At 42.8% G+C, this 14,246-nt stretch overlaps 1 protein-coding gene across 1 annotated transcript in view; it reads right to left on the minus strand.

Moving 5' to 3' along the window:
• LOC149453692 (granzyme A-like) overlaps window positions 1-14,246 on the minus strand; it is a 35,349-nt gene that overhangs the window by 12,114 nt on the left and 8,989 nt on the right. Inside the window, exon 2 of the mRNA XM_089688037.1 lies at window positions 1,142-1,295. Within this exon, the coding sequence (XP_089544163.1) occupies window positions 1,142-1,295 (154 nt within the window). The remainder of the gene's footprint in view (window positions 1-1,141; window positions 1,296-14,246) is intronic.

The following is a 14,246-nucleotide window of genomic DNA, read 5'->3' on the forward strand; positions in this document are numbered from 1 at the left end:
TTGTTGGAAAGATGTACGCTTGTGAAGCTAACTTTGTGCTACCCAAACAATCAGAGCTCCCCAGTAAGAGAGCAAAGCGTTTAACATGAGACTTTGATACTCTATATGCTACAGGCAAAACAGTACTGCAGAATTCTCCCTCCATGTCTGAAAAACAACCTGTGAGTCCATGCATATAGGGTTACATAATCCCCTGGACTAGGCGTGTCCGCATCAGCATTATGGTTGCCCTCACAGGGCCGGTTGTATCTGTAAGATTATGTAAGAAAGTGCGGCACTAACCCCTGAGGACGTGCATGAGCATGAAACGCGTTGGGTGGAGCTCCCATTTTCTGACGCCACTTTACTGTTTCACTCAGCTCATTACATTCATGATTCATGTTACCATATTGTTTAATTTTTAGATTTCACATTTACTAATGTTTTCTGCACTTTTATGTGTTGCACTCTACCATTCCACAATATATAATTTTTTTTCAGCGCTGCACTTTCTTACATATACTATTGTAGGGGATTGTTACCTTCACCTTGTGTGCTAGCTGCTCCCCAGATATCACCAGCGCTCACCTATATATTAGTATCTGTAAGACTAGATGTCCGGAAACATTTAATATCAGATGTCAAGAGCCCCCTACCCATCAGAAGTCAATTGTCCCCCACCCTCCCTTACATCACAGTGCACCCCCTTACCTTGTGCTGCTGCCAGGAAGAAGCTGGGGGCGGAGCTGGGAAGAAGAAAGTGCAGGATTTGGAGGAGAACCAGAGGGGTGCTGCACGGGAGGTTTGAGGGCCACATGAAATGGCCTGGTGGGCCATCGTGTTTAACGTATGTGCCCTGGACAGTCTGCTAGCACTGATCAGATCAGTTCTAAAGACTGTGTCAACTTTAAAATTTCACAGGCAGGTACTGAATGAGTTCCTGACACTCATTAGAGCTGGGGACACTTAGATGAGAGGAAAACATTACAGAACAAGTCCAGTTGAACATCACTATCACTAACTATACCTTAACCTGGAAAAACAAGTATCTTCACAGACAATATCTACAGTTTATGTATAATAGGGTGCTAAAGATGAGTAGAATTCAGCAGCAGCAGAACTCACCGACCTACCTGCAGTCAGACATAGAAGGTGTACTTACATATCGCAGTGGCCAGCAGTCAACACCCATCGTTCTCTTATTAAACTTCCTCCACAGAATCTTTCTTCATCATCTCTTTCAAGCTTTATGAGAACCATGTAAGGTCTGGAGAAAGGGGCAGCTTTATGTCCATTAATTATTTTCAACCTGGCACCTGTGTGAAATAAGGAAAGGTTTTCGTCAAGCATATAAAGTATTTACAGCAGTACCCTCATGAAATGTTAACCCCCCGTTCACATATATGCAGCCGTGCAGGCTGCTTTTTGCGCGGGCACAAGAGCCCATTTATTTTAATGGACTCCCGTGCCCATGACACGCAGGGAAGAAGTCCCTGCACTTCTTTGGAAAATGCAGCCCGCACAGGAATCTCAGTTCCCAGTATGGGTGCGGTTCCCGGTGCGGGCGGCGTGCAATTAGAACTAATGGCACCCTCCCGCGGGTCCGCATTTCTCTGTGCGGGTGGTGCGGCTGCACCACCCGCACAGAGGTGAACCTAGGGTTAATGTGCTCACAATGTGAAGAGAATGTTTGACAAATTTTCTAGTCATGAGTGGGCAATGATATTATGTTTGCTGATTTTGTCCAAGAACGGAAAGGGAGTTAATTTGCTGGGTTGGATATTTCTGGACAGTAATTACCAATGTTTATCCCTGAGATAGGCCAGCATAAGGAATGTCTGCACATTGCACCCCTTATCTTCCCTGTACAACCGATGCTTCAGTGATTTTCAAGAAGATCATCAACAAAGGGATCATGTGCAGTCATCCCCATCTACATTCTATATGAACGTTATAGCATGAGCGTTTGTTTTTTTTCTAGTGGTTTACATAAACCCATTCATTGAAATCACATATAAGATTTAAAGCAGTATTAAACCCAAAAGCAAATGTTTATTACAGTATATTGCAGCTTGCCAGTTCTAAGGCCCCTTTCAGACGGGGCGGACCCGTCAGTGGGATCTCTCCGCTAATCCCCACTGAGCAACTGGATGACAGGTCTGTGTCCGCTCCCCTGCTGCAGAGCAGACACAGACACAGCGTGCAGTTTTCTATTGGGTGGTCAGATGGAAATAGACTGCCTGTCCTTTTCCACCCGACTGTCCTGTGATCCACCAGACAGATGGGGAAAGTTTTTAGTGTACAGGATTGGATGCCGACTCGTGTCCACTGACACCTGCCAGTCCATAGAGGGCTATGGATGGTCCAATCGGCTCCGCTTGACCCGATCAGACTGTCAGTGTGAAAGGGGCCTTAGATGTGAAGACTGCATTAGTTTCCTTTCTTTCTTCTATTTAATCCAGTGATCCAGCCAGTAACTGTTGTTTTTTTAAAAAAAAGCTCTCTTGCAGTTTCGGGGATTAGTCAAACCATTGAACACTGGCAGGGGTGCTTAAAATGACCAGCTTTTATTTATTTATGTAAAACCTTTATCCCAAAAGGAAAACAATGTTTTCTGTACCTGATTATAAAGTGTTATGTGGCATCTGGCTTCAATTTGTTAGTGTATTTAAATTTGTGAGTACTTCTAAAACTCCCCTTACCACGCACTGGCAATGTCCAAATCTGCCCCCCCCGTGCTCCTTCATCCAGAGTGGGGGCGCTCTAATACAAGAGGTGTGTTACTGGCCTGACCACCAGGTGAAAAGAGAGGCAAAAAGCCAAAAAAAGAGACTAAAGCAGCCACTACATCTAATGATTGGCAAGCTGCAATATATTATATTTTTGGTTTGGGGTTTATTATCACTTTAACGTGTTAAGGTCATTTAAAGAGTTGTTTTTAATATTTTTAAAGCCCAAATGACCCCTTATCTTTTATTAGTCTGGTGCAATCAGGCTGGTGGTATCATACTGGAGATTGAGTGCACAACTCTCACATAAACACAGCACACCCCCATACAATGCTTCAGTTAGCAACACCCACACTCCCTGAGCGGTATTGTAAATTGGAGCGCAGTGCAGGGGGCATGTCAGATTGCTGGAGATTGGCAGTGCTACACAGGTCCCGATCTCCAGTGAGATGCCAACGCAGGACAGCTTGGTATAGGGCTGCAGTATCAATGCATACAGTAATAATAAAAAAAGGACCTATGCATATGTTACTTTTTAACTAGAAGGGTAATTGGTGCTGCAGCCGCCCCCATTTCACGTTCTGTCATCCCTGGAGCAAGTACAGGCCGCGCTGTCTTCTGTGCTAATCCAAAGTTTCATTTCAGGACCAGTTCCTCGCGGCTCTTCCCCGCCATAACACAGCTTGCTCCACAGTTCAATGAGACAGATGTTGTCAATTGGGAGTTCAAGGATTTAAGTCTGGATGACTTCAAGGGGAAGTATCTGGTGCTGTTTTTTTACCCATTGGACTTCATCCCTTGTGACACTTCTCCCCACCCCTGGGAGTGTTTAGGATGGCCCATATGTAACCTTTGATGATTCATTAGTGAGCATATATAAGAGAGGGACAGACAGTTGGTCAGTTGACTCTGAGGAAGAGGCAAGTCCTCGAAACGCGCCAGTCTGTTGGAGGTCCAGAGTTCCCATTACGGACAGATATGTAATGCGGATTGGACAGCTGTTCCTTCGTGATGTGCGTTTGACTGTATTGACATTTTGTGAGTATAATACCTACTTTTAGCATTTAATAAACATATTTTGTAAGGTAATGCACTAGGTTGGAGTGCCCTCTGTTTGCTTTTCTCGATTACTTTTTAGCTAACCTGTCTGCAGTAGACTACTAAAAGATCAGGGTTCAATTAGGCTTTAAATCTGTGGCATTCAATAAAATAATACCTGCTTATCCTCTTATTAATGTCTGTGTTCAGTCACTTTTTGTTACAGGTTAATAAGATCATGTCCTTGTCTCCCAGGTGTGCTCCTGCAATGTTACCCTGGTATGCAGGGTTCCGACAGAGACTACTAGCAGTCATTTTAGCAACAAATATACAGACATGGGCCATTTGTCATTCAATACATGTTTACTGAATTTCTTAAAAGTTAAAAATCACAACCACAACATTTCAATAGAAAAAGGATCAGTATGCTCGTATAAAGTCTGCTGCTAGACTCATCCACCTTACCAACTGTTCCATATCTGCCATCCTTCTCTGCCAATCCCTCCACTGGCTTCCCATTGCCCAACGAATAAAATTCAAAACACTAACAATAACATATAAAGCCATTTATAACTCTGCCCCAAATTACATCACCAATCTTGTCTCCAAATATCACCCAAACTGTCCTCTCCGCTCCTCCCATGACTTCCTACTCTCTAGCTCCCTTTTCTCCTCCTCCCATGCTCATCTCCAAGACTTCTCCAGAGGCTCCCCCATCCTCTGGAACTCTCTACCCCAATCTATCCGACTATCGCCTACTCTGCCCACTTTTAGGTGATCTCTGAAAACCTATCTCTTCAGGAAAGCCTGTCCTGCCTTCAGCTAATAACTGAATTTTCTATCTCTCTTATCAGTAAACCCCCCCCACAGTTATTACCTTTTGTACCACCAGCTCCTCCCTATTAGATTGTAAACTCCAAGGAGCAGGGCCCTCCTAACCCTCTTGTATTGAATTGTATCATTGCTGTATTTTCTCCCTTTATATTGTACAGCCCTGAGCAAGTACAGTTCAAAATAATAGCAGTGTATTGAAAAAAGTGAATAAAGCTAAAAATCCTTCTAATAGCTTTTATTTCCATGCACACAAATGCATTGGGAACATTACACATTCTATTCCAAATCAAAACATGAAGAAAAATAGATCACATTTGTGTTGTTCCTCTAAAAAAATTGAAGAAAAGTTAATATTAGACTGTTCAAAAAAAATAGCAGTGTTTGTATTCTTCTTTACAAATTCAAACAATCACTATATAAACTAAAAAATGTTTGAAGATTTTGCTTTCCTTTGAATCACTTAATGAATATTTACTTGTATAAGCGCTGTTTCTGAGAACTGCTGTACATCTGTGTTGCATGGAGTCAACCAACTTCTGCCACCTGCGAACAGGTATGCCAGCCCAGGATGATTGGACTACATTCCACAGTTCTTCTCTATTTCTTGGTTTTGCCTCAGAAACTGCATTTTTGATGTCACCCTACAAGTTTTCTATTGGATTGAGATCCGGGGATTGGGCTGGCCACTCCATAACGTCAATCTTGTTGGTCTGGAACCAAGATGTTGCACATTTACTGGTGTGTTTGGGGTCATTGTCTTGTTGGAAGGCCCATTTCAAGGGCATTTCCTCTTCAGCATAAGGCAGCATGACCTCTTCAAGTATTCTGATGTATTCAAATGGATCCATGATCCCTGGTATGCGATAAACGGGCCCAACACCGTAGTAAGAGAAACATCCCCATATCACGATGCTTGCGCAACCATGCTTCACTGTCTTCACAGTGTACTGTGGCTTGAATTCAGTGTTTGGGGGTCATCTGACAAACTGTCTCCGGCCAGTGGACCCAAAAAGAACAATCTTACTTTCATCAGTCCACAAAATGTTGCGCCATTTCTCTTTAGGCCAGTCAGTGTGCTCTCTGGCAAATTGTAACCTCTCCGGCACATGTCTGTTTTTCAACAGTGGGACTTTGCGGGGGCTTCTTGCAGATAGCTTGGCTTCACATAGGCGTCTTCTAATTGTAACAGTACTCACAGGTAGCTTTAGACCTTCTTTGATCTTCCTGGAGCTGATTGTTGGCCATTTTGGCTATTCTTCTATCCATTCGAATGGTAGTTTTTCGCTTTCTTCCACGTCTTTCAGGTTTTGGTTGCCATTTTAAAGCATTTGTGATCATTTTAGCTGAGCAGCCTATCATTTTCTGCACTTCTTTACAGGGGCGGACTGACAACTCATGGGGCCCCCGGGCAATAGGGGATCATGGGGCCCCTGTGTCCTTGCCCAAACTCAAAAAAGCCTATGAAAAAGGTACCAGGGGCATCTCATGAGGCCCCCTACTGACCCGTGTTTCCAAATGGTCAGTCCGCCCCTGCTTCTTTATATGTTTTCCCCTCTCCAATCAACTTTTTAATCAAGGTACGCTGTTCTTCTGAACAATGTCTGGAACGACCCATTTTCCTCAGAATTTCAGAGAGAAATGCATGGTAACCAGCATGTACAACATTTGCTGCCTTCCTTCCTTAAATAAGGGCAATAATTGCCACCTGTTTTTCAAAGAATGAATGACCTCACTAATAGAACTCCACACTGCTATTATTTTGAACATGCCCCTTTCAATTAGTGATTCAATTACACAGAATCAGCAGCATGCATGTCATGACTGTTGGGTCTGTTGGATTTCTATTACTCTACTACACCTGCTAGTAAATTATTTGCCATGTAGAAATATCATTTCTACCAGAAACAGTGATTGATCAGGTTAGTGATGTCTGACTGCTATTATTTTGAACACAACTGTATGTCACAAAGACGGTGAGGCAAGGACCACTTTTATCAGTATCAGGAAACTTTCTCTGGAAGATGCCATGCAGCCATCACTTGAAATGCGTGTAGGTAGGAAAGAGGCTGCAGACTCAGCCTTTATTTCCATTTATATTCATTTCAACAGGTACCAGGAAGAGTTTTATTTAAAATATAGCTAAAAGCAAAACTTTTTTTAGGTTTGGATAGGATTAGATCTCACACCAGTTTTTATTGCTTTCTGAGCCCGTTAGGGTGATTGATCTTCTCTATTTGCCCTGTTCACCATTATCATCCAAAGTGAAAGTAAAATAAATCCCAAATTTTGAGTTGTCCCTGAAACAGAAATAGAGAGGAAATATTTTTGGGGGGACTTTAGTTCTGGTGACAACTAGTGATTCCCTCACTTAGTATTTTGGCTATAGGACAGGAATAGAATAGAAATCCCCCCCCCAAATGAAAAAAAAATGATTGGGGTTACAACTTTCATTTACTCTAGCCAAAATGAAAAGAAAACTGCAAAACATTTGCTTTTAGTTCTACTTGTAGCTGGCTGTATTTTTTTAGTTCTGCCACTAGATGGCAAGTTGTGAAACAGAGTAACTTAGCTGTTACATGGATCCTTTTTTATTGCAACATTTTATTTCTACATTACATTTTTTAATTAGGTAACACTATACACATTCTAATGCAAATGCTGTGGTAACTATTTGTGTTGTAATACATGTAACAATAGTGTTGCGCTAACTCATATACATATAATAATACATATAATAGCCAAAATACTTTATAACAATTGTGATAGTTCAATCAAAATGTAAATAGTGCTTGAAAAGTGCTTGTTCTATACGATGTGCTCCAAAAAGCTGAAACTTTTCAGGGACAGTGCTCCACCGTGACTTTGTGCAGCTTCACCTAACTATACGGATGGCAGCTCACCCCATGCAGTGGACCTATAAATTAATATAGGTCGAACAAGCATAGTAATTCCACCAAAGATGCTCCGGATGGCAGCAAAGAGCTGATGACAGGCAACACCTTAGTTGACACTACAGATGGAACTCTTCTCAGCTTACACTCCACATGTAGGAAGAAAAGGGGACAGCTCCCATAGTATAATACCATTTATTTCAGAATAAAATATGTTCCAGAGTAACACCCACATGGTATTGAACATAACAGATCATTTTTTACATAAAACTTCCGGTCCACAAATAAACGGCAATTAAGTCACTAGGCTCCGCCCCACGTGTTACGCCACCAAGCACATGGCTTCGTCTGCGAAAGCCCACCCAGTGATGTTCACAGCTTATATACAGTCATGGCCGAAATTGTTGGCACCCTTGATATTTCTCCAGGAAATCATGTATTTCTCACGAAACGTATTGCATTAACACATGTTTTGCTATACACATGTTTATTCCCTTTGTGTGTATTGGGACAAAACAAAAAAAGGGAGGAAAGAAAGCAAATTCGACATAATGTCACACAAACCTCCAAAAATGGGCTGGACAAAAGTATTGGCACCCTTTCACAACTGCGGATAAATAAGAATGTTACAAGCATGTGATGCTCCTGTAAACTCACCTGGGGCAAGTAACAGGTGTGGGCAATATAGAAATCACACCTGAAAGCAGATAAAAAGGAGAGACGTTCACTTAACCTTTGCATTGTGTGTCTGTCTGTGCCACACTAAGCATGGACAACAGAAAGAGGAGACGAGAACTGTCTGAGGACCTGAGAACCAAAATTGTGGCAAAATATCAACAATCTCAAGGTTACAAGTCCATCTCCAGAGAACTAGATTTGCCTTTGTCCACAGTGCGCAACATTATCAAGAAGTTTGCAACCCATGGCACTGTAGCTAATCTCCCTGGTCGTGGACGGATGAGGAAAATTGATGAAAGATTGCAACGCAGAATAGTCCGGATGGTGGATAAGCAGCCCCAAACATGTTCCAAAGACATTCAAGCTGTCCTGCAGGCTCAGGGAGCATCAGTGTCAGCGCGAACTATCCGTCGACATTTAAATGAAATGAAACGCTATGGCAGGAGACCCAGGAGGACCCCACTGCTGACACAGAGACATAAAAAAGCAAGACTACAGTTTGCCAAAATGTACTTGAGTAAGCCAAAAGCCTTCTGGGAAAACGTCTTGTGGACAGATGAGACCAAGATAGAGCTTTTCGGTAAAGCACATCATTCTACTGTTTACCGAAAACGGAATGAGGCCTACAAAGAACAAAACACAGTACCTACGGTAAAATATGGTGGAGGTTCAATGATGTTTTGGGGTTGTTTTGCTGCCTCTGGCACTGGGTGCCTTGACTGTGTGCAAGGCATCATGAAATCTGAGGATTACCAAAGGATTTTGGGTCGCACTGTAGGGCCCAGTGTCAGAAAGCTGGGTTTGCGTCCAAGATCCTGGGTCTTCCAGCAGGACAATGACCCCAAACATACGTCAAAAAGCACTCAGAAATGGATGGCAAAGAAGCGCTGGAGAGTTCTGAAGTGGCCAGCAATGAGCCCAGATCTAAATCCCATTGAACACCTGTGGAGAGATCTTAAAATTGCTGTTGGGAAAAGGTGTCCTTCCAATAAGAGAGACCTGGAGCTGTTTGCAAAGGAAGAGTGGTCCAAAATTCCGGGTGAGAGGTGTCAGAAGCTTATTGATGGTTATAGGAAGCGACTGATTTCAGTTATGTTTTCCAAAGGGTGTGCAACCAAATATTAAGTTAAGGGTGCCAATACTTTTGTCCAGCCCATTTTTGGGGTTTTGTGTGACATTATGTCATATTTGCTTTTCTGCCTCTGTTTTATATTTGTTCCAATACATACAAAGGGAATAAACATGTGTATAGCAAAACATGTGTTAATGCAATACCTTTTTTGTGTGAAATACTTGATTTTCAGGAAAAATATCAAGGGTGCCAACAATTTCGGCCATGACTGTACATCTGGGTAACCATAGGTACCAGACCTGTTCCGCTCCGCAGAGCTTGCATCATCATTGGATGACTCATTACACATGGAACAAAGACTTTATAGCACACCTAACAATATAACATGTATATAAGCTTATGAACATAATCGATTGAGCCTGTACTAGTGTCCCCATATAAAGCGGCTTCCTATGGGGACACTCGCAGAACAGGAGGAGCCAGGAGGGACCCCAGAACAGGAGGATTTGCCTGTTCTGTACAAAACCATTGCACAGAACAGGTGAGTAAATATATTTATTATTAAAAACATTCTCTGAAGAAGAAGAGGGGGGTGGTGCTTTGACTGTACTGGCAGCTATCTTTTACTGAAACTAAAGTGATTAAAGACCGGGAGGGACAATATCTTTTGGTGAAGGGGCACCTGGGGGAAAATTTATTCACACTTCTGGTTTATTACACACCGAACACCAATCAGGGTTTTTCCAATCCTTACTTCATTCTTTGGCCTCGGACTTTGCGGGCGATGTTATATTGGCTGGAGACTATAATTTAGCATTAGATCAGATATTGGACAAATCCTGTGTTGCCACACTCAGGTCCCCTTCCAAACAGAGTCGCAAATTTGCCCAACTACTGTTTCGCTATGATCTGGTTGATGCCTGGAAGGAGGCTAACCTAACTTCCCGGGGCTATTCTCATTTCTCCGGGGCTCATAATTGTTACTTCCGCATAGATCATATATTCCTCCTCTCGAGACTGCTACCTAAAATGCTCACCGCCAAGATTGTCTCTACATCTTGGTCTGACCATGATCCTATCTTACTGATGCTTTCCAACATGACAATTAAAATGGCCAACCCACATTGGCGTTTAAACAAATCTCTCTTGAGCAATGAATCTTATTGTCTCGATGTCTCTACTTATTTGAAGTTTTATTTTGAAACTAATAAGGCAGAAGACATGACTCCCACTATTAATTGGGTGGCCCATAAGGCCTCAATTAGGGGCATTCTTATCCAGCTGTCCTCTGGACTCAAAAGGGTGATGAATTGATTTCAGCCAAATTTAATGCTTATGATGCTCTTGCCGCTCAACATTAAAAAACCCCCCGACCCTGACCTATTGGCTAAACTTGACCAAGCCCACAAAGAACTTAATGTGTGCCTCACTACCACAGCAGAAAAACATCTGCGTTGGGCTAATCATACATTTTTCACATGGCAAGATAGACTGGGTTCCCTGTTAACACGTATGCTATCCCCCAGACACTCTCATCTAGCTCTCCCCAAAATCAGATTATCAACTGGTAATATATCCCAAGACTCTTGTAAAATTCTTCAAGAATTTCATTCTTTTTATACTGACCTCCATCGCCAACCCCAAGAAGACGCCTCCTTGCCTATTAGTTTTTTTCTGACATCTTTGACTCTCCCATCTCTTCAGAAGGAGGAGAACTTATGGATCAATCTATTACTTGTGAAGAAATCCAGAAGGCTAATAAAACTTTAGCTCTACATAAATCACTGGGGCCTGATTGTCTCCCTCATAGCTATTATAAAACCTTCTCAGACCTTTTGGTTCCACATAGTGCTCTCTATTTAACCACCTACGGGATGGAGGTGCAGTGCCACATGATGAAAATAGAGCATATATAAGGGTATTCCGAAGCATAACAAAGATACTACAGCTGCTCTTAATTACCACCCTATTTCTCTGATCAATTGTGACTTGAAGATCCTTACTAAGGTTTTGGCTTTGCACCTTAATACCTTTCTTGAAACCTACATTCACAACAACCAATCAGGGTTCATACGAGGATGTCAAACACTAGATCAGATACATCGATCTTTAGCGTTGATATCTGCAGTAAAATCTAATTGGGATAACTCTCTACCCAGGGAAATATTACTGTTATCTCTGGATCTTCACAAGGCGTTTGATAGCCTGGCCTGGAAATACCTATTTACCACATCGAACGCCTTTGGGTTTGCCTCCACCTTTATTTCTCTATTAAAACTTTATATTGTAATCCTTCGGCTCAGATTTCCATATGAGGGTACAAATCATCTCCTCTTCTTATCAGACATGGTACTAGACAGGGTTGTCCACTCTCCCCCCTACTTTTCACACTGGAGATTGAACCCCTCACTATCGCTATCCATTCGCACTCTAATATTACGGGTATTCAGTGTGGCCAGTGGTGTATTTAGGTATCGTGCTGCCCTAGGCAACACAAAAATTGGCTCCCCCCCATGGAGAGACCCTGACACGGATCAGCACCCCCACGAAGAGAGCCTGACATTGACCAACAACACCTTAGCCCCTCACCCCCACCTGAGAGAGCCTTCCACCCAAGAGAACCTTCCACTACCACCATCCCCCATACACTGGCAATGCCCCCCCGACCCTGGGAGAGAGGACATCTTCAGGCTCTGCATCTGCATCAAGCAGCCCGCAGCCTCTCTCAGATCCCACCTGGTCCTCATGCTGCGTGTGTCCCTTCTTCCATCCCTTCCTTTGGGGGTGGCGCTGCTGCCCTGAAAAATGCCACTGCCCCCCTGAAAGATGCCGCTGCCCCCCCTGAAAAATGCCACCCTGGGCAAATGCCTTGTTTGCCTTGTGGTAAATACACCCCTGAGTGTGGCCGACAGGAGCACAAGTGTGCCGTTTGCCGATGATGTCCTTATGTATATCTCAAATCCACAGATGTTGGTACCCAATCTGTTGACTTTACTACATCAAATTTCTCTAGCTTTTGGACTCTTAAACTTAAACTCTTAAACTCTTCTAAAAGGACTGCTTTCAACATTACTTTATCCCCTTCAGAGGTGCAGAATCTTCGGGACAATTACGACTTTCAATGGGATACCCGCTCCCTTCCCTATCTGGGGGTTCATCTAACACCCTCCATCATGACTCTTTATCGTGCGAATTATCCCCGCTCATTAAAGAGCTCAAAGAAGACCTTCGTCACTGGGCAGACTTCCCTCTATCTTAGTTCAGTAGAATTAACTCCATTAAAATGACTTTCTTACCTAGACTACTTTATTTTTTTAGGACATTACCAATTGCAGTCCCAAGAGGAGAACTATTACGATTACAATCTGAAGTCCTTCATTTTGTGGGGGGTAATAAACACCCCCGGATCAATAAATCAACACTATACTCTCAGAAAACACATGGTGGCTTAAGACTTCACATCCCCCTGGCTTAGTTTCAATCGGCCCAGATAACATAGCTTTCTTACATTACAGCCAAAGGCCCTAAACCCCAATGGGTTATTATTGAAGCCCTGTCTTGTGATCCTTTTGTCACTGGCTCTCTGATTTGGCTTCCCAATTGATTACGTCCTCCCATTTTATACCCTACATTATCTTACTCCTTATCTGTCTGGGACAGGCTGCACATCCATAAATCTCTATCTTCTCCTCATACCCCTTTAGCCCCCATCTTCTGTAACCCTGAATTCATACCTGGGCTTACACTGAGAAAATCAGTGTACTGCTCTCCGTCTGCCACCTGCTGACACACCCCCTGCAATCTCCACTGCCACCTCTTCTCTAAGCCCCTTAAGCAGCTGGGAAAACAGGTCATGTGGTCACTTATATAAAAATAAAAAATATATTTACATTTTTTAAGAATATTCACAAACATTTTGCCTTGCATTTCTATTTTATCCTGAATGGTTTGGTTTACAAGGTAAGGGTTCACCTATACTTTGTAATTTCAAAAACCATTGCAATATTTTTAATCTTTCAGATCTCAACAAAACAATACCTGGCACTGTTTAGCATGGATGGAGGAATCTCCATTGTTGGCTATTGTATTTTGACAGCCACCCATGGCTGTCAAAGCACCTGAACAGTGGCTCCATCTAATTGGAAGCAGACACTCTTTAGTTGGCTTTCTTATGCTCAGCTCCTTCGATTTTTGTGTTGAAGAATTTTGGGAGTGCAGGAAGTGGTGTATTTAGGTTTTGTGCTACCCTAGGCAACAGAAAAATTGTCTGCCCCCACGGACACCGACCAACAACCCCCCTTTTCCCCTCCCGCGGAGAGAGCTGGACATTGACCAACAATACCCCTGCCCCCCCATATATAGATAGAGAGAAAGACACTCATCTTTATAGCTCCGGACATCCCTGGGAATGAGAGTCAGGCTCTACTTACACCATCAAGCAGCCTCTCTCAGATCCCACCTGGTTCCCATCGTGCGTGTCCCTTCTTCCATCTCTTCTTCTGAGGGAAGGTGCTGCCCCCCTGAAAAATGCCACCTTAGGCAAGTGCCTTGTTTGTCTTGTGGTAAATACACCCGAGTGCAGGTGCTGATAGGGTCACCCTTGACCCAAATTGCAGTTGGTTGATCGGGAATTTTACTCAATTTATAGCCAGTTTTAGCTAATGCTTCTGGTCTGTGCCCTTTTTCCAGTGCCTGCTATTTATACATAAAATTAGTAGCTGCATATGGGGGCCCCCATAAGCTAAATCAGTTCATAAATAGCAGGGACAGAATAGGTGAACATATAAATTTATTGAGGGGGAGAGGAAGGGGCATTTATTGTTTGGGCAAAAAACATGACTACAGTTAACTGGACAACCACTTGTAACATATCACTCTAGCCATAGGGTGTCTATATCAAAAAGATATTGTGACAATCAGAGGACTACTATTTTTTAAAATATTGGATTAGATTTCACTGAGAGATTACAAATATCAATTGAATCCAAATCTAAAAATTATGACTGTTACATGTTTTTCAAAAAA

Source organism: Staurois parvus, unplaced genomic scaffold (assembly GCF_062004578.1).
Source record: "Staurois parvus isolate SC_StPar_1 unplaced genomic scaffold, SC_StPar_1.0 ptg000445l, whole genome shotgun sequence".
Lineage (NCBI taxonomy): Eukaryota > Metazoa > Chordata > Amphibia > Anura > Ranidae > Staurois > Staurois parvus.